The 21500-nt window shown below is 49.3% G+C and overlaps 1 protein-coding gene across 1 annotated transcript in view; it reads right to left on the bottom strand.

The window, feature by feature from the left end:
• Positions 1 to 21500, bottom strand: part of LOC147689434 (exocyst complex component 1-like) — a 1248358-nt gene that overhangs the window by 321642 nt on the left and 905216 nt on the right. Inside the window, exon 12 of the mRNA XM_086939926.1 lies at positions 21221 to 21342. Coding sequence (XP_086796052.1) covers positions 21221 to 21342 — 122 coding nt within the window. The remainder of the gene's footprint in view (positions 1 to 21220; positions 21343 to 21500) is intronic.

Here is a 21500-nt window from a genome sequence, read left to right as displayed (position 1 = left end):
CATTATGACTTCCCTCTGTTTGTATGAATGAAGGCAGGTGAGGATATCCTGTTGTTGACCTGGGCTGGAGTCCGGCCTCCTGGCACAGTGTGTGCCTTCCAGACTAATCTCTTTGTCACCAAGCACCAGCACGGCATGGCCTAAAAAGTGAATCACCCAATCCTTCAATTTCCGCCATCCACCAGAAGTGACACTCCTTTGATGTAGATGTTGGACCGCCTTGAGCGGTTTTCAAGGTCATCCAGGTGGACACAGAGTTCCTCGTTACGATCCTTGAGTTCCAACAGTTCCCCGGCTTGTTCAGTGAGCTCTTCTTCCCTGCGGTTGCCCATTTCGTGGATTTCCTTTTTGATCTGTTTGATGTAAGAGGCGACATCGTGCCTGAGGGCCGCAAAGTCTTCCCTAAGCGTGCCAAAGAGTTGCTCCAGGAAGCCGCATATGATCGGTTCCTCCACATGCTCACCTACGAGGTCCATGTCCTTCTCTTGGGGTTGAGCTGGTAGCTGTTCAGAGCCATGTCCGTCTGCTCTATTAGAGCCTGGTTTCTGCAGAAGGTCCATGATTGTGGGCTCCTTTCTCACACGGTGGGTAGACATCTCAGTGGGGCCTCCTTTGTACGGGTCCAGGAGTCCTCTTTCCACATTCAGAACTAGGACAGGCCACTGTCAATCAGCGGGGGCCTCCCGTGTTCCTTCTCTCTTGCACCCGCGTTGTGTAGTCTCGGCCCCCGGTCTCAGGAACGAAAAAACGTGCACTTGGGGGTAGGCCACTCTTACGGGCACCTTCTGCCTGCCCCTTTGCTAGTAAGGGTGATAGAGAGCCCAAATGGGGTTGGTGGGGTGTCCAGGGGTCCAAGCCTCCGTCACCCCGGTGGATGCATGCTCCAACATTCTCTTTCAGCCGTGGCCTCACCACTCCACCGCCGGTCCCCACCTCTCAGCCTGGGGCCCGGACAACCCCCGGAACAGCTCTTGATCGTGCCCCCGGTGCCTTCCTTCATCTGGCCCAATGGGGCCGGACGAAGGAAGGCAGGACCCTCCTGTATCAGGCGACCCCAGGCGCATCCTGTACCAGATTGCTTTCTTATCAGGGGGGATTAGTTCTTGGTCTCAGGGCTTATCTCCAATCTCCCCTCCAAAATGTCCTCAGCAAATCTCCATCTGCCACTTAGATCCCTCCCTGCAACCAGACTTCCCACACCGCTGTCGGATGCCTCTTTGTGACACCGCCCATCTTCCCTGCTCTATGGCCAAGTCTTCAGACAGCTGGGGGTCCGGGGTTCAGGACCTCAGTTGCCTTTATGGAGGGGCGCTCCTACCGCCCCTCGGTTTGGTTATAGCCGTGCCGCCCCACTGTACATCTCTGGTCTCACAGTAAAGAGACCGGCCTACCTGTGGGGCGGCCCTCATAGCGCTTGTCGGAGCCTGCTTTGTTCAGTGCCCGCCAGGAGTTCCAGATAGCCACCTCTGTCACCAGCGGCCTCAGGCGGCCCTCGGTCCAATCTCGCCCCAGTCGAGTCAGTGGTGCCGCGGTCTCCAGGCCCACCTTTGGTCTACCAACTAAAATAGCCATCAGACGCCTCCTGCTACCCCCGCCCGCGTCTGTGTCACACACCTCTTCTTGGTCTCTCTCCTTCCAGGTGTGCCGCTGGTCTCCCTCACAGGCACAGTCAGCTGCTTCGAGCGGGGTCCGCCGTCTCCAACGGCTCAGCCCCAGCTCGATATCGGGCCGCTCGCTCCCAACGTCTATGCACTTGCTCCATGGTCACTCATCCCCGGCTCAGCACCTGCCGCTGGTGGTCCGGTTCACTGGCTTCCCCCCTGCAGTGTACAGGGTCCCAGAATGGTGAAATAGATGCTTTTATCAGCCGTGGCGAGCAGGGCTCCGAAAAGTTGCTGTTACTCCGCCGCCATCTTGGCCACCTCCCCTTCTTTTCTTTTTTAGACTACTACCAGTACTTGTCCCTGGGCCGTTACTGTTGGTGGGAGTCAAGTGGCCATTGTTTCCAGTTGGGGGTCTTCCAGCTTAGAGGCGCCAACTTGGAGAGATGCACTCTAGTGGTTGGAATAAACCAACGCCCATTCAAATTCAACTATGTAAAGGAGGCCATGCTGTAGGTGCACAGCGGATGTATGCAGGGAAGAGGTGTGGCGCCGCGGCCAGTTATGCAGCGCGCATGCCACCGGCGCACCGAGGGTGTCCCAGAGGCAAGCCTGTCTGCGCTCGTACACTTCTGGTTACGTCCAGTACCAGCCCTTCTGATGGGTTTGGTAGGCATGATACTATGAATAGATTCTATTCAAGGGAAGAACTGCTATCACTGCAATGTAAGTTATGCAGTCCTAGTTTTAAGCTTAATTTGGAACAGTGTGATATTATACCAGTATGTTTTCCTATTCATCTTTAAGGTTTGTCCTTAATGCCTCTACTAATCTCGGGTCCATGTCAAAAGGGAGCAGTGGAAAAGTCACGACATGATAAAATAACCAACAAGCACTGGCGTTGCCAATAGGTCTCGCAGTAGGAAAGTTGGAGCTATTGGTTTTGTAAATGACATTTTATATTTATATATCGTTATTGGCATTGTCAATAACAATCTATAAATATAAAATGTCATTTACAAAACCAATAGCTCCAACTTTCCAAATGCGAAACCTATTGGCAACGCCAGTGCTTGTTCTTAGTTTAAAGCTTGGCAGTTTCTGTAGCAATACAGGGCATTTCGCGTGTACTTGATCTGTATCACTTTCCCCCCCCATAATTGTGAGGCAGCTGTTTCATTTTGCAGCTGCCATAAAATGTGCCCTGGCACACGTGTTAATGCGTGTTGGAGGCAGCAGCATTGGTTATTTGTACCTGCGGCTTACTATTAAGTCAAATGCCTTGAGCGGCTATAAATAGTGCCAAAGGTTGTAGCGCGTTTTTTGGGCCTTTGCGTTATGTTATAGAGGGGCTATGTACTATATTTGATAGCCCCAGCCAACATTTTATGTTGTTGCTGGGGCCCCCTTTTCCAAATTCCCGTGTCTCTGCCTGTTCTCAGAGAGCATTAGAGGAATGCGCTCTTGGAGATAAGCTGATAATTTATGGGTGGGGGATGGCCTTCAACTCTGAAGAATCCCTTGTACCTGCTTTGAAGTGGAGTGGGGGTTTTTATGGCCCAACCCTCCATCTGCCGAGACGTGAGCAGCATATGGCGGCCCGCTCTAAGTGTTGTGTCCAGATAATTGCGGCTGTGGCTTCCGTTACTTAATGTTTTGTTGCAGTTTTATATAGAGTGAACTCAACCCAAAGGTATTGGAGCGTCCAACATGAGCACCTTTTACACTACACTAGGTCACTGTGTTATTTTAAAGGCACAGGGAGATTACTTGAATTGCCCAGAACCACAGGATGTTGAGCCAGCGCCGAGACTCGAACCCGGATCCCTAGTTGCGAAGTGGGCAGCTATGGAGTAACCACGTCCTCTCCGCATAACTTTTCAGGTTATGCTTTTCTCATGCGCAAGGCATTACTGCGGCAGAACGTTTTAGAGCTAAATGAGAACAATAAAGGACTAAGTGACCTCAAAAATGCCAGGAGCATCACATAAATCATTTCATATGTGTAAGAAAAACTCATTAATAATAAACATCTTACTGAGGCTGTGAATTCGGTGGACACGTTAAACACAGTGACACTTTTATTGAGTTGAGTTTGGCAAACCTGTAATGGGCATCCCATCCCTGACCGCCATGTGCTTCCTGGCTGCTATGCTCACTCCTGTCTCTAGCAGGAGCTTGCTCAGGCCTTTGGAGTCTGACGGTGAGGGCTGGGGCTCGGGCGCCCCTTTTCACTGTGCTCAGTGCAGCATCACTGAGGTTGAGTGGGTACAAGCTGCCGGCATGAGCAAATATAGACATGGAGTGGCGAAAAGGGCTCAATAAATCATCCAGCAAACTCTGCAATAAAACAAGTGAACCGCGCATATGGTTTTTTATTTTTACTTTTGAGTTTGTTCGCGTTTCACTTTTCTAGTTATTTTTTATTTTTACAGATTATTATAGAATTATTTTAATGTTCCTTTGGTCTATTACACACTACATCGAGAGGTAAGGAGGGGGTGAGGGCAGGAAAGCGAGGGAGTGAGTGGGAGGGGAATATCTAGGGTGGGAGAGCAATAGAGACGAGAGTGAGTAGGTCAATGAGAGCGGTGCGGGAGAGACAGAGAGGTGAAGAGACAGTGTGGGTGACAACGAGTAATAGACAGAGAGGCACAGAAGGGACGCAGGAGAGGAAGCAAGGGTCACAGGAAAAAGAAAGATAATTATGGTGTGTGTGCGAGAAAGTTTAGAGCGAAAGATGCAGGAAGAGAGAGAGCGGAACACAGACGTTGAGAGATTGAGGGGTGACAATGAAAGAGTGCGTGAGAGACAGAAAGAGGAAACGTGAGGATGAGAGAGAGTCTAGAGAAAGAGAATGAGAGAAAGAATCAAGGGGGTAAGAATCCAATGAGATAGAGAACAAGAGAAGCAAATGAAGCAGAGAGGCGACTGAGGTAGAATGAGTGATAGACTGAGATGAGGAGAAGAGGAGAGGAGAGAGAGGAGGGAGAAGTGGGCAGAAAAAGAAAGGGAAATAATGAGTGTGATAGAGACACATTGACCTAAGTGCAAGAGATAGGACCTAATGAACGAGAGGATAACATTAAATAAATGCACGCACGGAGACAAAGTGAAATAATGCATCACCAACACGTACCTGATAATGCAGAGTGGCCGGGAAACTGAAAGTACGGCCGGCCAGCCATGATTAATTAGGGGAGGAGAAGCCGCAGAGCGCACGCTGGGTGAAGCCCTTTGATGTGCTGTGCGGCCGTTAAAAAAAAATGCAATTAGGAGGGAGGGAGGCTGATGTGCGTGCTTGTTTGGTCACGTGATTCACGTGAACTCAAAGAAAACCGCAGCAAGAAGCCCTTGGTTTGACGAGGATTTTGAGCACTTGAATTCTCGCTCCGCTCAATGCGCTTGCGCGCATTGATAGGTCGCGAGACCTAAAAACACTCACCTCCCTGCTGATTAATTCTCTGCTTGTTTAATTGATTCCAGGTCTCTTTTATGTTTAAAGTATTTTATTCAGTCAGTGTGACACATCCAAACTTACATACAGCAGTATAGGATCAGCAAATGAAAAGGAGCAAAAGTCCGGCATGTCACAACATTTTAGCCCAAACATTCCCCACCACCCCAACGTCCCAATGTCCCCCCCAACTCCCCCCACCCGCCCCCCCCCCACTGTCCAGTGCGCTATTAACATGCAGCCTATCTCCCGAGGCCATAGGCGATTGGGGAGGAGGGTCTCACCCCTCTCACTGATCAGGCGCTGTCGGGCTCTTAAGCCGCAGGAGGCGGAGGTACCTCGGGCAAGTGAGCTCCCTGAACTCTGTAAGCAGCAAAGAGTGAAATGGTTGCCACAGTTCATTAAATTGCGTTACATCCCCAGCCACCACCAAAGATAATTTCTCCATCCCCAGCACATGCCAAAGTCTGTGGAGCCAGCCCGGTATCGTGGGTATTGTGTCTGTACGCCAATGTATCAAGATATTCTGAACAGCAGAGCCGAGTGCAATAGCGATCTGTCTGCCTCTTCTGGACTTGAGGGGGTACATTAGAGCATTTGGGAGTCCTAGCAGAGTATATGCCGGGAACCGCGGGAGCTCTATGCCGAAATGAGAGTCAATTTCATCCAGCACTTCCTTCCAATAGTCAGTTAAGAGAGGACAGTCCCAGAGAATGTGCGTAAGCGTGCCCCGGTGTCCGCACCTCCGCCAGCACGTGTCCGTCCTACTATGGTCGAACTCGTGAATCCGCTCAGGCGTATAATACCAGTAAGTGGACACTTTAGTAAAGGTATCAGTGAGGCCCATATGATACGTCTTCTGGGTCCAGTTGTGACCTAGGTTGTGGTTTGCATTCCACTATTTTAGTATATGGTTTGGTCTTCCCTGGAGACCACTGTGTATTTGTGCTACAAAAGTATTGTGTGTATTGTGGTTATATCTTCAGGTAGGAGATATTGCAATGTGTTAGTGAGTGTTTGTAATAAATACAAATTTTTATAACTACACTGTGTTTTTTTTACTTAACTTACACTATAAGATTAAGTACTGGTAAAACAAGCTGCTTTACACTCCTTCTCGGCTAAGCCTGAAGGCTGCTCTCCACAGTTACCACTTGGAGAGCTTTCTAAGGTTATCTAAGATCACTAAAATCACCATACGGTTGTCTGGATTAGTGCAGGGTGCTACACTTACATAAGTGAGCACCATATACTAAGCCAGCCTCCTACACAAGGACACACTTTTGCCCAGATAAAATAATTTCTCAAGGATAAGGATAAGGCTCTAGCATGCTGGAGCTAGAGCTGCTTCCCTGCCACAGCAGTTGGAGGGGCAGAAGAGGAGGAGACATGTTGTGCATCGCCCTGCAGATGACCCCTACCCTTTCCCCTATAGGATCTGTACAAGGGATTTGTCTTCTGTTGCTGTTGCTGAGGCTGTTGCATGGCAAGCTCCTTCCAAAGCCACGAAACTTGCGGAAACTTGCGGAACTGTCCAAAGCTCCTAGGCTGAGTCTGAAGTCCCAATGACCTTGCTGTGGCTTTACTGTCTTTAAAGCGCTGCAGCCCCGAATCCGCGTTAGCCTCAAACAGGTGAGATGCATCGAATGGCAGAGCCAGTAATGTAGCTTGGACATCAAGAGAGAACCCTAAGCCACGCAACCAAGCGTGCCTCCTAGTACCCACAGACGAACCCATCTCCATGGCTCTGGAATCTGCTGTGTACAGACCAGACTGTATCACCTGGTGGGCAGCAGCTTGGACATCCGAAACCACCTCTGAGAAATGCCCTTGTACCTCCTTTGGCAATTTTGGAACCACCTCCCTGGCTGAGTCCATGAAGGAGTCGATGTAGCTACTCAAAAGGCATGTCGCTTTTGTGGACTTGAGAGCCATACTGCCTGACAAGAACACTTTCTTTGCTGATTGCTGAATGCGTTTTGACTCCCTATACGCAGGCGTAGATGGAAAGGAACCTGCAGACTGCCTCAAGGAGCATGAAGCCTGGACCACTAAGCTTTCTGGAGAAGGATGGGTGGACAGAAAAGCAGATACCCCAGAGCCACCTTAACCTCCTTGCCACAGTCATGGAAACCGCTGGAGAAGACAGCAGCTTCTGATAGACATCGAGAACGGGCTCTGTCAATGCCTCATTAAAGGGAAGTAAAGGCTATGAAATAAAGGAAGGAGAACGGAGCACCTCTATCAGGATATTAGACTTTAACTCTGCTGTAGGAAGAGGCAATTCCAAGAGATCCGCAGTCTTTCTGATCACAGCATGGTATGTGGTCACCTCCTGCATTGGCAGACCCTTTAGAGATTAAAGCTCCCATTCAGGAATGGTATTTAGGCCCCTCCTATTAACCCTCAGAATCCGGGTCAGGATCCACAATCTCCCGTTCCTCAGCTTCTCCATGTTCCTCCTGCTACTCTTCTTCTTCCAATAGTCTTTGCGCCTCTCTCTGAGACCTCATCCTTGGAATAGGCGTTGGTGGTGCCAGACGTTGTGCTAGTGACTTTAGGATCGGCGTCAAATCTAGGTCCAAAAGAATAGAAGTCGAAGCCAGGCGAAGTCGAGTTGGTGCCGGTTTGGAAAAAGGCAGCGCCGGGGAAGAACGATCCAGAGGAACTCGCCCTTCCAAAGACTGCAACGGCGTCAAAAATCTTGACGTCGGAAGAGGCCAACTCCCTCGATCCATAGACATGAAAGCCATGAACGGTGCATGAGGAAAGTGAGGTGGCAAACCTTACAGGGAATATGCCAACGGACCCATGGGGCAACTGGCGCACTAGTAGGGTTTGCTGCTCTGGCGAACAAGCCAAACATTGCATTAAAAAAATGTGACGGATCTGAACCCGGAGTAGGGAAAGCAGGATACATCGGATCCGGTACTACAGGCTCTAGAAGCCCTAAGGGAGGCACTAAATTTGGCTCCAGCTGCTGAGACGGTGGAATCTCTACTTTCAGAGCCGGAGATGGGGCAAGAGTCACCTCAGGTGAAGGAGTCAGAGAGATCTCATCCCTGCGATGATGTCTGAGACACAGAGACACCGACTTGAGTCACAACCTTCCACGAACGGCTCTTAGAACCATGGTGCCGCTTTTTCTTATGTTTCTTCGACGACCTCGAAGTGTGTGGCGTCGGCGACTTCAAATGGGTCGTTGACTTCCTGCGACCCCTTTCTTGCTACTTGGCCTTAGCCATGAATAATCTGGCCTCCCTCTCCTTCAGCGCTTTAGGATTCATGCACTTGTACGAAGTGCATGTCCCAACGCCATAAGCAGTCTTCATGGGGTCAGTGATGGACATCTAGTCCCCACATTCTCTGCATCGGTTGAAACCTGATTTTCTGGGAGTAATCATCCTCGATGGCTACAAAGTCACGACAGTCCACAACAAAGAAACTCCCAGACATGGAGAGCCTAGGAAAAACACGTTACTCTTTGATGGCATGGAAAAAAGGGAACTGATGTCAACACGCCAACAAGGTCTTCTTATGGCTCCGATGACGTCATGCGGAGTCGCGTGCGGAGATGTTCCATTGTCACATCCTCGTTGACGTGGGAGAACTGAGGAGAAAAGTTTCTGTGGAATGCTGCGCATTAGGATAATTCAAAAGGTGAGGAATCCACAGGCAAGATGTACCCATCAGAATGAGGTACTCTGCAGAGTCCAGGCAAACCCCAAAGGAATTACAGAGGCACAAATGACACCCCAAATGCTCTCTTTTGTGGTACTGTGGGCGAGCAGTTAGGCATATCAGAGGGTAGTGCTAAGGATTTATTGCATATACAATGGCAATAAATGAGATACACACTCAATACAGAAATCTGACATTAATTTATAAAAAGAACACATATTGTTATTTAGGACTTAAGGTGAGAGTGGGAGAGGTGTGGTGCAGCAGCCAGAGCAGCTGACTCCGGAGCGTGGGGTTCACGCACGGTGCAATCGCTGGCGGCATCTCAGCTCAGCATCATGTGACTCTGGAAAATAGCTCACTTAATCTCCCCGACGGCCCCCAGTGGCTTAACACCCTTAGGGGTGATTAGTTCATGCTTCATAAATACCGGATACATACATACAATAAGTATGGGGGCAAGGTCCAAGAACACATCAACAAGTCACCACTGGAGGCTCTGGGGTGTGGAATGGAATGGAAATTGCACTTATATAGCGCGTAACTACCCGGAGGCCTCGCAGCGCTTTAGACTGAATACTGGTGGCGAGCTCATGGGAGATCAGCACATCTTTGCAAACAAGTGCGTTTTTAAAGCCTTTCTGAAGGACAGGATGTTGATTTCTCGAAGGGAAAGGGGGAGGGAGTTCCAAAGCCTAGCCGCAGTATGAGAAAAGGATCGACCACCCTAACGGGATTTGTTGACTTTGGTGGTGGTTACCAGTTGCAAGGAACTAGAGCGTAAGGCTCTGGACGGTTCATAAGGTCTAGCTATAGGGTGCAGGATTGCTGGGCCAGTGCGGAGAAAAGATGTATGCACAATGCACATGGCCTTGAACTGCACTCTGGCCGTTACTGGGAGCCAATGAAGCTCTTTCAGAGCATCTTGGCTGACTGCCAACGGGGGATGTTGTACAGTAAGCGGGCAGGACAGTTTTGTGTGACCTGAAGCCTATGGGTCACTGCTGCTGGGGCTCCCATGTAAAGGGCATTCCCATAGTCCAGTCGAGAGAGGATCAGGGCCTGGACCATGATCCTCCTAGCCTGGAATGGGAGCAGGGGAAGCACCTTACGAAGCATTTTCATCATCCCAATGCAAGTGGAGGGGATTTTTGTAGCTTGGGCTGAAAAATCAAGCGCTTTATCCAGCCAGACTCCCAGGCTCTTAATCTGGGGTTTGGGGGGAGGAGGCGGGCCGAGAGATGGAGGCCAGATGGATGCTAGGGCAGATGGAGGGGGATTGCCTAACAGCATAATGTCTGTTTTCTCCCCATTAAGCTTGAGGTATGAGGATTGCATCCATCTGGCGACAGCCTCTAGACAGGGACCTAAGGTGGAGGATGATCCCGCGGAGTGGTCAAGAGAGACCACCAGTTGGGTGTCATCTGCGTAGGTAACGATACGCACACCAAAGGGAAGGACTATCCTCTCTAGAGGCTCCATATAGTAGCTGAGGTACTCCACAGCTGAGAGGATGTTTTGGGGAGACCGACTCACCCTCGAACACCTGGAAGAATTTATTGTCCAGGAAGGAGGTGAGCCATTCCAGGGCCGCGCCCGACACGCCCAAACCACTCAGCCGATGTAATAGAGTGAAGTGGTTGACCGTGTCGAACGCGGCGCTGAGGTCAAGTAGTATGATGGCAGCCTTGCCTCCCTGGTCCAACACAGCTCTAGCTTCTTCCGTTACCGCCAGAAGCGCGGTTTCAGTTCCGTACTGAGTGCGGAACCCTGTCTGAGAGGCACGGAGCAGGCTATTGGACTCGAAATAGTCCACTAAGATGTTGTTGACGTGCCTCTCAAGTAGCTTGCTCATCCATGGAAGTAGGGAGATGGGTCGGAAGTTGGCCAGGTTGTTCTGGTCCAAAGTAGGCTTTTTCAACAAAGCTTTGACCATCGCACACTTCCAAGAGGGCGGATCGGTTTTGGAGGCGATGGAGGCATTAAGGACATCTAAGATGACCGGACGAATAATGGCTATGACCTTAATGAGAGTCTGGGGGGGTGCATGGTCATTAGGAGATCCCGAGGTGATCTTAGGGATCAGCCTATCTAATGAGGTGGGGTCAAGAAGTGGAAATTTTTCGAGCATACAAGGGGTGGGGGAATCAGGGACCGGAGGGGAGATGGGTTCTGTATTACCATCACCAGTGGTGAATGAAGAGTAGATAGCCTGGATTTTCTGGGAGAAAAAAGCGGCAAGATTGTTGCACCGGGTTTGTGCGCCGTCAGATGATGGACGCTCCGGGGGTGGAGAGATTAAAGATTTAGCTATTTTAAAAATTTCCTTAGGCGCGTTAGCAGCCATATTAATTTTTACATCATAAAAGCGGGATTGTGTGGCATGGATTTCCTTTTTATAGAGTTTTATGGCGGCTCTGTAGTCAGCCCTCTTCTGTTGAGAATGGTCCTGCCTCCAAGCTCTCTCGAGTTTGCGACATGTTTGCTTCATGGTTCTAAGGGAGGGTGTGTACCACGGAGCGACCTTAGATCTTGTTATTGATTTTAGGGGGGGTGAAAGGGAGAACTTGGTCGAGGGTACTGGAAATCCAGTTGTCAAAGTTGGTTGTAGCAATAATGGGGTTAGTGGACCTCTGAGGAGGATGTTCAGTGAGGGCCAGTTCCCACTCAGGGAACGGAAGAGAACACCATTTTCTTCCCAGATGCTTATTAGGATTATGAGAAATAGGGGGGGACTTATGGACCAAGTAAAAGGTATTAAGAAATGGTCTGTCCACGGAAGTGGAATGGGGGTCTCAGCTTTTAGATTGTCTAGATTGCTATAGATGTGGTCCAAAAGGTGTCCCTTGTTGTGTGTCGCAAGGAAGCCCTTTTGGCAAAGATCCATAGCCTGGAGGTTGGACCTGAGGTTGTTGGCTTAGGTGTTGCACGGGTCGTCCAGATGAAGATTGAGATCACCCAGCAAAGTAAAATTTGCTGAGGAAAACAGGGCGCTAGCGGCAATATCTGTAAAGTCAGAAACAAAGTTGCTAAGGGCACCAGGAGGGCAATAGGCCAACATGCCGGAGAATGAGGTGGTGGGCGAGAACTCTAGGGTAAAGAGAAAGCTCTCATACGTCGGTATAGTGGAAGAGGAGATGCGGCATTTATAGATGTCTCTATAAATGATGGCGAGTCAGCCGCCTCTGCCAGTCTGGCGGTCAAGGTGTTTCATGGTGTAGCCTTGAGGGGTGGCCCACACAGTAGATGGATCGCTTTCCAGTTGAAGCCACGTTTCTGTCAAGAAGAGAGCCTCAGGATTGAGCTCTTCTATCAACATGGAAAGCTCTGTGTGGTGTTTTGGTAACGACCGACAATTAAGGAGAAACAGGAGACAGTGTCTGGGTCAGAGATGTGTCACGGTGTCCCTTTCACTTCAGTGGGTGAACGGTCCGGTTACAAAGAGGCTGCAAGCTGGGGTTTCAGACCGGGGGACCACACAGGGGGGCTTGACCTTTGAGTTCCTCCGACACACAGGAATACTCTTGTACGGACAGGAGAAAACTAAACTGTCCATGACCTAGAGGGTATCAACTTCGTGACTATTATGAATCCCTGTGTAAGGCACCCTCCCAGGTCCTACAAGGAGAAAAGAGAGTTTACTGTCCCAGCTGCCACATGTCACACTGGATGAACAAGTGAAGAAACTCTAGGTTGCCCCATCGAGACTCAGGAAATCCAGATGGCAATCAAGAGCATGGCCACTGGTAAGACCCCAGGCCCAGATGGTCTACCTGCGGAATTTTAATCTGTATATGCTCCGAAACTGGCTTCCCGCCTGGAGACCATATATGCAGAATCGTTGCTACTTGGGTGACTCCCTACATCGGTCAAAGATGCACTGGTGGTTCCTGTCCCAAATAACCACCCTGAAAGGGGCTTGGGTCTCTGATTTTTGGCCTCCCTCTATGCTCAACATGGATTTTAAAATCCTGAGCAAGATACTAGAACCCGTTTATTACCGTGTATTTCCATGCTAATCCATACAGACCAAAACAGCTTTATTCCGACACGAAGCACCTCCAACATCTTGGTAGACTGTATTTAGTGTTGTACCATCCCGATGTGAGGCTCCTCCCTGGGGTGCCCTTCTGTCAATAGATCTTGAGAAGGTCTTCGATACTGTTAGATGGGACTTTTTATTTAGAACAATGATGCACATGGGTCTGGGTGATGACTGGGTAAAATGGATGAGGGTACTTTACGAGCATCCCACAGCCAGGGTCTAGACAGGTAAGGTAGTCTCTGCACAATATTGAATCTTACGCAGTACCCGACAGCGATGCCCGATGTCACCCCTCCTGTTTGTGCTGGCGATAGAGCCACTGCAGCGTTGTTTCCCAGGGAGGCGGAGGAGTGGGTTTGACAGTGGATGGTCATGACCATACAATTTCACTTTATGCAGATGACCACCTGCTTTATCTTAATGACGCAGTACGGGGTTCCATCATTACTTTGCTCACCACGCCACCCCAGTTCAGACATGGCCATATGCAAATCAGTCTTGACCCTTTGCCTCATGGGAACAGTCCAGCCCGAACTGCCAAGCCAAGTCTTCCCTGGACTGGAATCAGCCATCCTAGGACCGGTTTCTGGCTCTCAGCCGTCATCAGCCAGGATAGCTTGACTCCAGTGGCATAGTAAGCATGGGACCCACGTCTGGGCATACCCTTCCCACATAGGGCGAACAGCAAAACACACAAGATGATGGACGGAATGTTGCACATTGGCAAAACATTCACCCCCAGTCACAGATCTGGGTTTAATCCATCGTTATTTTCCTCACCCCGCCTCTCTCTATGCTCAACTTACTAGCGCCCGTTTATTACCGTATATGTCCATGCTAATCCATACAGACCAAAACGGTTTTATTACGACACGAAGCACCTCCAACAACTTGGTAGACTGTATTTAGTGCTGTACCATTCCGATGTGAGGCTCCTCCCTGGGGTGGCCCTTCTGTCAATAGATCTTGAGAAGGCCTTCGATACTGTTAGATGGGACTTTTTAGTTAGAACAATGATGCACATAGGTCTGGGTGATGACTGGGTAAAATGGGTGAGGGTACTTTACGAGCATCCCACAGCCAGGGTCTAGACAGGTAAGGTAGTCTCTGCACAATATTGAATCTTACGCGGTACCCAACAGCGATGCCCGATGTCACCCCTCCTGTTTGTACTGGCGATAGAGCCACTGCAGCGTTGTTTCGCCAGGGAGGTGGAGGAGTGGGTTTGACAGTGGGTGGCCATGACCATACAATTTCACTTTATGCAGATGATCTCCTGATTTATCTTAACGACGCAGTACGGGGTTCAATTGTTACTTTGCTCACCACGCCACCCCAGTTCAGACATGGCCATATGCAAATCAGTCTTGACCCTGTGCCTCATGGGAACAGTCCAGCCCGAACTACCAAGCCATGTCTACCCTGGACCGGAATCAGGCATCCTAGGACCGGTTTCTGGCTATCAGCCAAGATAGTTTGACTCCAGTGGCGTAGTGAGCACGGGACCCATGTCTGGGCATACCCTTCCCACATAGGACGAACAGCAAAACACATAAGATTATGGACGGAATGTTGCACATTGGCAAAACATTCACCCCCAGTCACAGATCTGGGTTTAATACATCGTTATTTTGCTCACCACGCCTCTCTCTATGCTCAACTAGGATTTTAAATTCCTGAGCAAGGTACTAGCGCCCGTTTATTACCGTATATGTCCATGCTAATCCATACATACCAAAACGACTTTATTCCGACACGAAGCACCTCCAACAACTTGGTAGACTGTATTTAGTGCTGTACCATCCCGATGTGTGGCTCCTCCCTGGGGCGGACCTTCTGTCACTAGATCTTGAGAAGGCCTTCGATACTGTTAGATGGGACTTTTTAGTTAGAACAATGATGCACATAGGTCTGGGTGATGACTGGGTAAAATGGGTGAGGGTACTTTACGAGAATCCCACAGCCAGGGTCTAGACAGGTAAGGTAGTCTCTGCGCAATATTGAATCTTACGCAGTACCCGACACTGATGCCCGATATTACCCCTCCTGTTTGTGCTGGCGATAGAGCCACTGCAGTGTTGTTTCGCCAGGGAGGCGGAGGAGTGGGCTTGACAGTGGGTGGCCATGACCATACAATTTCACTTTATGCAGATGATATCCTGATTTATCTTAACGACGCAGTATGGGGTTCTGTGGTAGCACTGTTCTTATTAGCCAGATTCGAACACATGTCCGGTTTACGGGTCAACAGAAACAAGAGCTAGCTATTCCCAATGTCGCCGACCAGCCCCTGCCCTATGGATCTCCCACTGCATCTCAACTGGGCCTCCTCCACTTTTAAATACCTAGGGATACATGTCTTACACTCACTGGAGGATCTGCGGGAGGGTAACATGGGACTGGCACTTAGATCTCTTAGAGCCTGAGTCTCATTCTGGTGCTCCCTGCGACTTCCGATCATGGCCATAATTTCATAGTCAAAGATTGCGATGGTACCGCTTTTGCTATATTTCTTTGTCAATCTCCCGACAAGTGTGCCCGCAGGATGTTTCCGACAGTTTGACACCCTACTCTGAGACCGTCATAGGGGAAAGGGGGCAATGGAGGGTGTCCTTTGCCACACTGCAGGGTCCCATGATGGAGGGTGGCCTGGGAGTACCAAATTTTGAGCTCTATTTCTTGGCCTCATAATTTCAGTGTAAATGTGTAAATGTAAATGTATAGGCATTTATATAGCGCACTACTTACCCGGAGGGTCCCAAGGCGCTTCGACCGCTGCGAAACCCTTCCTGGCTTCCCTGAGAGATGGTCCCTTAATGGGTATCTCCAGGGTGAGACCAGGCATCCCCGGCGGTCTGGTGGGGCCGTTAGTGAAGATGAGGCAAGCTAATGCCCAGTCAGTGGTTGGCACAGTGGCCAGAAATCCCTGAAGCAACGAACTTCAGGAATGCTAGACACTGCACTCCCCTGTTGTTGGCGGATGGATTGATATATCGCCCCCTGGAAACGCCACCAGATTCCTGGACACGCTGAGTAACTCCTTGGGCCACCTCCTCCTTAGATACCCACACTTCACCCTTGTCGGGGATTTTAATCTACACCTTGAGTCCAAAACCGACGTACAGGCCAACAACTTTCTCCAGATCCTAGAAATCTTCGACCTTCATCAAAGAGTTACTCAGCCCACTCACTTACTAGGGCATACTCTCGATGGGGTTTGCACTAACCTTCCCCTTCTAACAACCCTACCTCCTGTCCCTCAAATATGGACTGATCATAGTCTGATCCCGTTCCATGTTAAAACCTTACGCCCGCAGACTTCCAGTAAATCCAGCTCACACCTGGATAACCTCGTCAACTGGAAAGAGATACAGGAAAACTTCGAGTTAAATCCCATTACCTAATCTCAGACCCCCAATCTCACTGGTAACACCGAACATGACGCTAATCTCTTCCATAGCTGGATTTGTCAGGAAATTAGAGCACGTGAACCTCCTAATCGCCCCCGAAGAACAGATAAAAAACCTAAGACCAATGCCCCCTGGTTCACCTCAGATCTAGCAATAGCCCATCTATCTTGCAGAAAAGCCGAACGTAGCTGGCGTATAACGTACTGCACGGCAGACAGACTCTCATATATTCAGCTGAAAAAAATATATCATTCCAACATCAAAACAGCTAAAAAAGTATTTTATACGAACGCCATTAAAGAGTCCAAACAGAAACAAAAAACATTGTTTTCGATAGTGAAGACGTTCACCCAGCCCAGAGCGTTGCAACCTGAAATCCCCCCATCTCAAGAGTTTTGTAACCAAATTGCCGACTTCTTTGAGAAGAAAATCGACGCCATCCAAAACCATTTCCCTCCGCCCCAAGTAACCCAGACCTCAAGCACATCCGCCCAGAAAGCAATTCCAGTTGGAAGTCTTCACACCAGTCAATCTAGATCAAACTAGAGAAGTTATCTTGGCATGCAAATCAGGATCACCCTCTGACCCCTGCCCCCCCAGAATTCTCCATCAAGTCATTGACGTGGTGAACCCAATCATTAACAAGATTGTTAATTCCTCTCTTAGCACTGGAATTGTGCCTCGCTTATGGAAACAGGGAATAGTAAAACCCCTGATGAAAAAAATCCAACAAATTCCCTTCCGAGCTTACTAATCTCCGCCCAATATCGCTCCTCCCTGCTCTAGGAAAGATTACCGAACAAATGGTTTATAGAGAATTTAAAAGACATCTCGAAGTACACAACGTACTCCACCCCCAACAATCAGGCTTTCGCACCCATCACTCTACAGAAACTGCACTGATTGAATTAACTGACTCTATAAAACTGCTGCAGGATCAGAAGAAGAGTGCTGTCCTCATTCTCCTAGACCTCACAGCGGCGTTTGATACCATCTTGCATTCCATTCTGATTAGCAGACTGAAAGATATCGGTATCTCTGAGGTGGTCCTAGCGCGGATAACGTCCTTTTTAACTGACAGATCGCAAACGATCGCCCTAGGTCCTTTCCTCTCCAAAGTGAAGAGGGTCTCATCTGGAGTCCCTCAGGGCTCCATCCTGAGCCCTCTCCTCTTCAATATTTACCTTATTCCACTCATATCCCTGATCGAGTAATTCGGCATACTCGTAACATCGTATGCCGATGATACGCAACTCATTGTGCCCCTAGAGGAACACTCGACTGAGGCGGAGCAAAACCTTAAAAGCTGTCTAAAGGCTGTTTTTCATTGGATGGATATAACCCATCTTAAATGCAATTCCAGCTAGACAGAGATCCTCCCAATAGGAAAAAATACCAATTTCTGTCCAGGCCTATGGTGGCCTAAAGATTCAGCTGCTCCCCCCCAGACTGTAACAACCGCTAGGAATCTCGGAGTCCTGTTCGACACCGATTTGTCTTTCGACCAACACGTGAGGACTGTGGCTGGCCAATGTTTCGGAATCATCAAATCTCTAAAAAAAAAATTTTGACTTTTTACCGATTGACTCTAGAAAGACCGTGGCAGTGGCCCTAGTTCTCGCACGCCTGGACTACTGCAACGGTCTTCTGGCCGGAGCCAAGAAAGCTACACTTAAAAAACTCCAAAGTGTACTCCACTCGGCAGCCAGATTAGTTTTAAAGCTACCCAGAAAATCTTCAATATCCGCTGCTTTAAAATCTTTACACTGGCTCCCACTCCACAAAAGAATATTCTTCAAGATTCTCATTGTTGCTTTCCGGGCATTTAATAACTCCGGCCCGAAATATCTCATCAAGCGTTTCCCTCACTACAACCCCAGCAGATCCCTGCGCTCCTCCAATGACAATCTAATCCTTCCTGCAAGGTTCAATCTGAAAACCAAAGGTGGCAAAACCTTAAACTACCTTGCCACAAAAGCCTGGAACCTCATGCCCAAAAACCTGAGGTCCCTAACCCAAGAAAAACTCTTCAGGAAATTACTAAAAACCTGGATCTTCAATCTTCCCGATGACTACATCATGGCAGCCATCTAATTTTTCAGCCTTCAGGAAGTAATCTGTTATCCTACCAGGAAATCAGCGCCAAGATGCTCCTTCCGGAGCGACCGTTGCGCTCTATAAATACCCCTACAAATTACAAATTACAAAATACTTGACACAACATTGGTGATCCCCTACCAATCCCTGTTGCAGACCATCACCTTGCATTGTCGGAGATGCTGTATGGTGAAACGGCCGGGGACTCCCCTATATGGCCTGGCCCTGCCCCTGATCGGTTTACCACACGGCAACCCCAAAAAGATCTTTAACCCTGAACAGTTGTCACCGTGGACTGAGGTGGGACTAGAAACGGTGGGGGACTGGTACCAGCAGTCTGTCCTGACCCCCCTTTAGGACCTGGTCGAAAGCAATGGGCTTCAATCGGGACAATTCCTGCAGTACGAAGCCTTGATACCATTATTCAAGGTGCTGTGGGGTAAAGGCCAGGAAGAACCCGAGACTCATGTAGTGTTACAGTCCATACTTAACCTGGGTAGGGAACAACACGAGGTAAAATGGTTTTACGCCTCATTGGCGGAGACATCCCGTACCCCTCTCCAAAAATTGCATGGCAAATGGGCGATTGCACTGAACAGGGAACTTCCAGACGCAAATGGAACAGAATCTTAGCATACCCCAAAAAGGTTTCCTGCAATACTAGGATGAAATACATACAGTTCAACTCCACCCATATGACATATATGACGCCCAATAGAATCCGGGTAACTTACGGGGGCGACATACGTAACTGCCAGAGATGCGACCTGGTGATGCTGACTTTATCCACATGATGTGGGACTGCACCATAGTAAAAAGATTCTGGGATGACGTTTTTGGGATGACGGAGACAGCGGTGGGGCGCACACTTAAACACACAATTGAAACCTGCATACTGGGACTCTTCCCTCGGCCGCCCAAACCGAAAGTGGGCACAAGGGTTGTAGACCTAGCCTTACTCTGGTCAAAAGGAGGATAGCATTAGCCTGGAAATCAACATAGGGACCTACAATAGGAGACTGGAAATGGGATGTGGCACACTGGGTGGGAGCAGAGGGGAGAGCCCTGGCCAGAGAAGACGCATGGGGGATTCGGCGACACCCCATGGCAGACCTCTGGAATGAGGTCTTGGAGTTTTGAGAACACCGAGAGATATCTATCCCAAACGGGTGAGGATGAATCTAGCCCTGGTTCATAGAGCGGCCACAGACGGTCAACTTAAGTAATGGGGCTGTCAAAGTCCTCAGGAGCCCCGCCCCTTCCCCCACGCCATAACACAGAACTCCCCCCCCCCCGCCCCCCCCCCCCGCTTGAATACTCCTGGGAACAACTGGCTCCTGGCCAGGATGGTGTGTTGATGTACACACTTGAGGAAAGGAGGACCACTTCTATCCCCCCCCCCCGCCCTCCCTGGATCTTCCCCCCTTCCTATACCCCTGACGAAAAGCTGCACTTATGCGCCACCCTGTACATAGTGCCAATATCAGCAAAACACCCCATCCCTCCCATAGCAATAATATGGAGAAATAATCAGACAAGACACATTCTTTGTGAAGAAAATTGCTGCAGGCCGAACAGTGGGCAGGAGAGGTATAAGTACCTCTCTCCCCGCCCCTCGAGGGTCCTCAACACTGGGAGGCTGACTTGTGTGCCATCCAGTGGCACTAGAGGGCGCCCTTCGTGGGCCCGGGGCAGCCCTGCAGTTAGTGGGTTCACGTTTCATCCTTTTCTTTTTACTGAGTTGCCCTCTCTGGCTCCCCTTTTTCCAGCAGCTCCCTTTCTCGTGACAGGCTGCAGGCTCTAGTAGTTAACTAACTGCGCACTGACCCATCAAACCTCCTGGAACACCCCCCCTCGGGGTTACACACGGTAACCGACCATACGTTTGTATTACCAGCTGCACCACTCATTGTGGCGACGGGAAGGTTCATGTGAAATGGATCCTGAACAAGTTGGAATAATGCTCAGTCAAACAATGTTATAAACTGTACCACGTGTGATATTATGAGCTGATACATGAGAAGACAGCTAACTCAATTGCGAATACAAATATGATTGGAAAAAAACAGTGGGGCATATTATCAAGGGATTTATCTCCGCTTTTTTGGCTTTAAAAGCCAAGAAAGCGGAGGTAAAATTATCTCCCTATCAGCAACAGGGTGCTAATATGCAAATTTGCATGTTAGCACCCTTTTTCTCTACGCTTCCCCTTGCATCTCTAATGAGATGCAAAGGGGGCGTTCCAGAGAAAAATAATAGGAGAAATGTTGTTAAGCGACATTTCTCCTATTATCAAGGATTTCGCTAACCCTGTTAGTGATAAAAAAGCAGCGCTAACCGCGGTTAGCGCTGCTTTTTTTACACCTGGTATTTTCCTGACTTAGCCATGATATCCTATGGAAGGTGGATATCATGGCTAAGTTTGTGAGCCCCTATCATCAAGCTAACGCCAAGCTTCGAGAGATTATCGTTGGTTTTCCAGCGATAATCTCTCAATTGGCAGTTAGCGCAAGGATTTTTATCACTTCTGAGATAAACCTTGCTAATAGCAAGTTATCTCTGCGATAATTTCCGGCGATGCTTAGCGTTAAAAAATGTGTTGCTAAGCATCGTTAGCGATAAATATCGCTAAATGTTGGTAATATGCCCCAGTGTCTCAATCCCTAAGACTTATGCTTCGTAATGGTCCTCATTCAACCCTTTTGTTATGCACCCTACAAACCTGACATCACTTAATTTGTAATCCACGTTGCATCCCTGGTCCATTAGCACAGCGTAAATCCCTCTTTTGCAGACGGTGCTGCTAACACATATCACAAGGCACTAGAATAAGCAGATCTTACAAGTGACAGACTCTCTCTCCCCCGCCCCCCCGCCGCTCCCACCGCATGACCTACATGGACCATCAAGAGATGGCCTCTGTCCTTACTCTGGCGACAATGCTGTGCTCCGACCCTTCCTTCTGCTGGCCCTCGAGCTCGGCCAGCCGCAGGTAGCTCCGGTGCAGGCTGGATGTGGAGGTGGTCAGCTTGTCCAGGCTGCCCTGCACACCTGAAGAGAGATTCAAGGTATAGCTGTTTAGGTTTGACATGTGTGGCACTTGCAATACTCATGGCAAGCATGTTGTATTTTTCACCTCCCGGTCTTTGGCTGTGCCTCCTTCAGCTTTTGTCTGCATTTGCTCCAGAACCTTCAGACATTTGCTTCAA

The sequence above is a fragment of the Lissotriton vulgaris genome, chromosome 10 (assembly GCF_964263255.1).
Source record: "Lissotriton vulgaris chromosome 10, aLisVul1.2, whole genome shotgun sequence".
Lineage (NCBI taxonomy): Eukaryota > Metazoa > Chordata > Amphibia > Caudata > Salamandridae > Lissotriton > Lissotriton vulgaris.
This window is presented reverse-complemented; position numbering and strand designations above follow the sequence as displayed.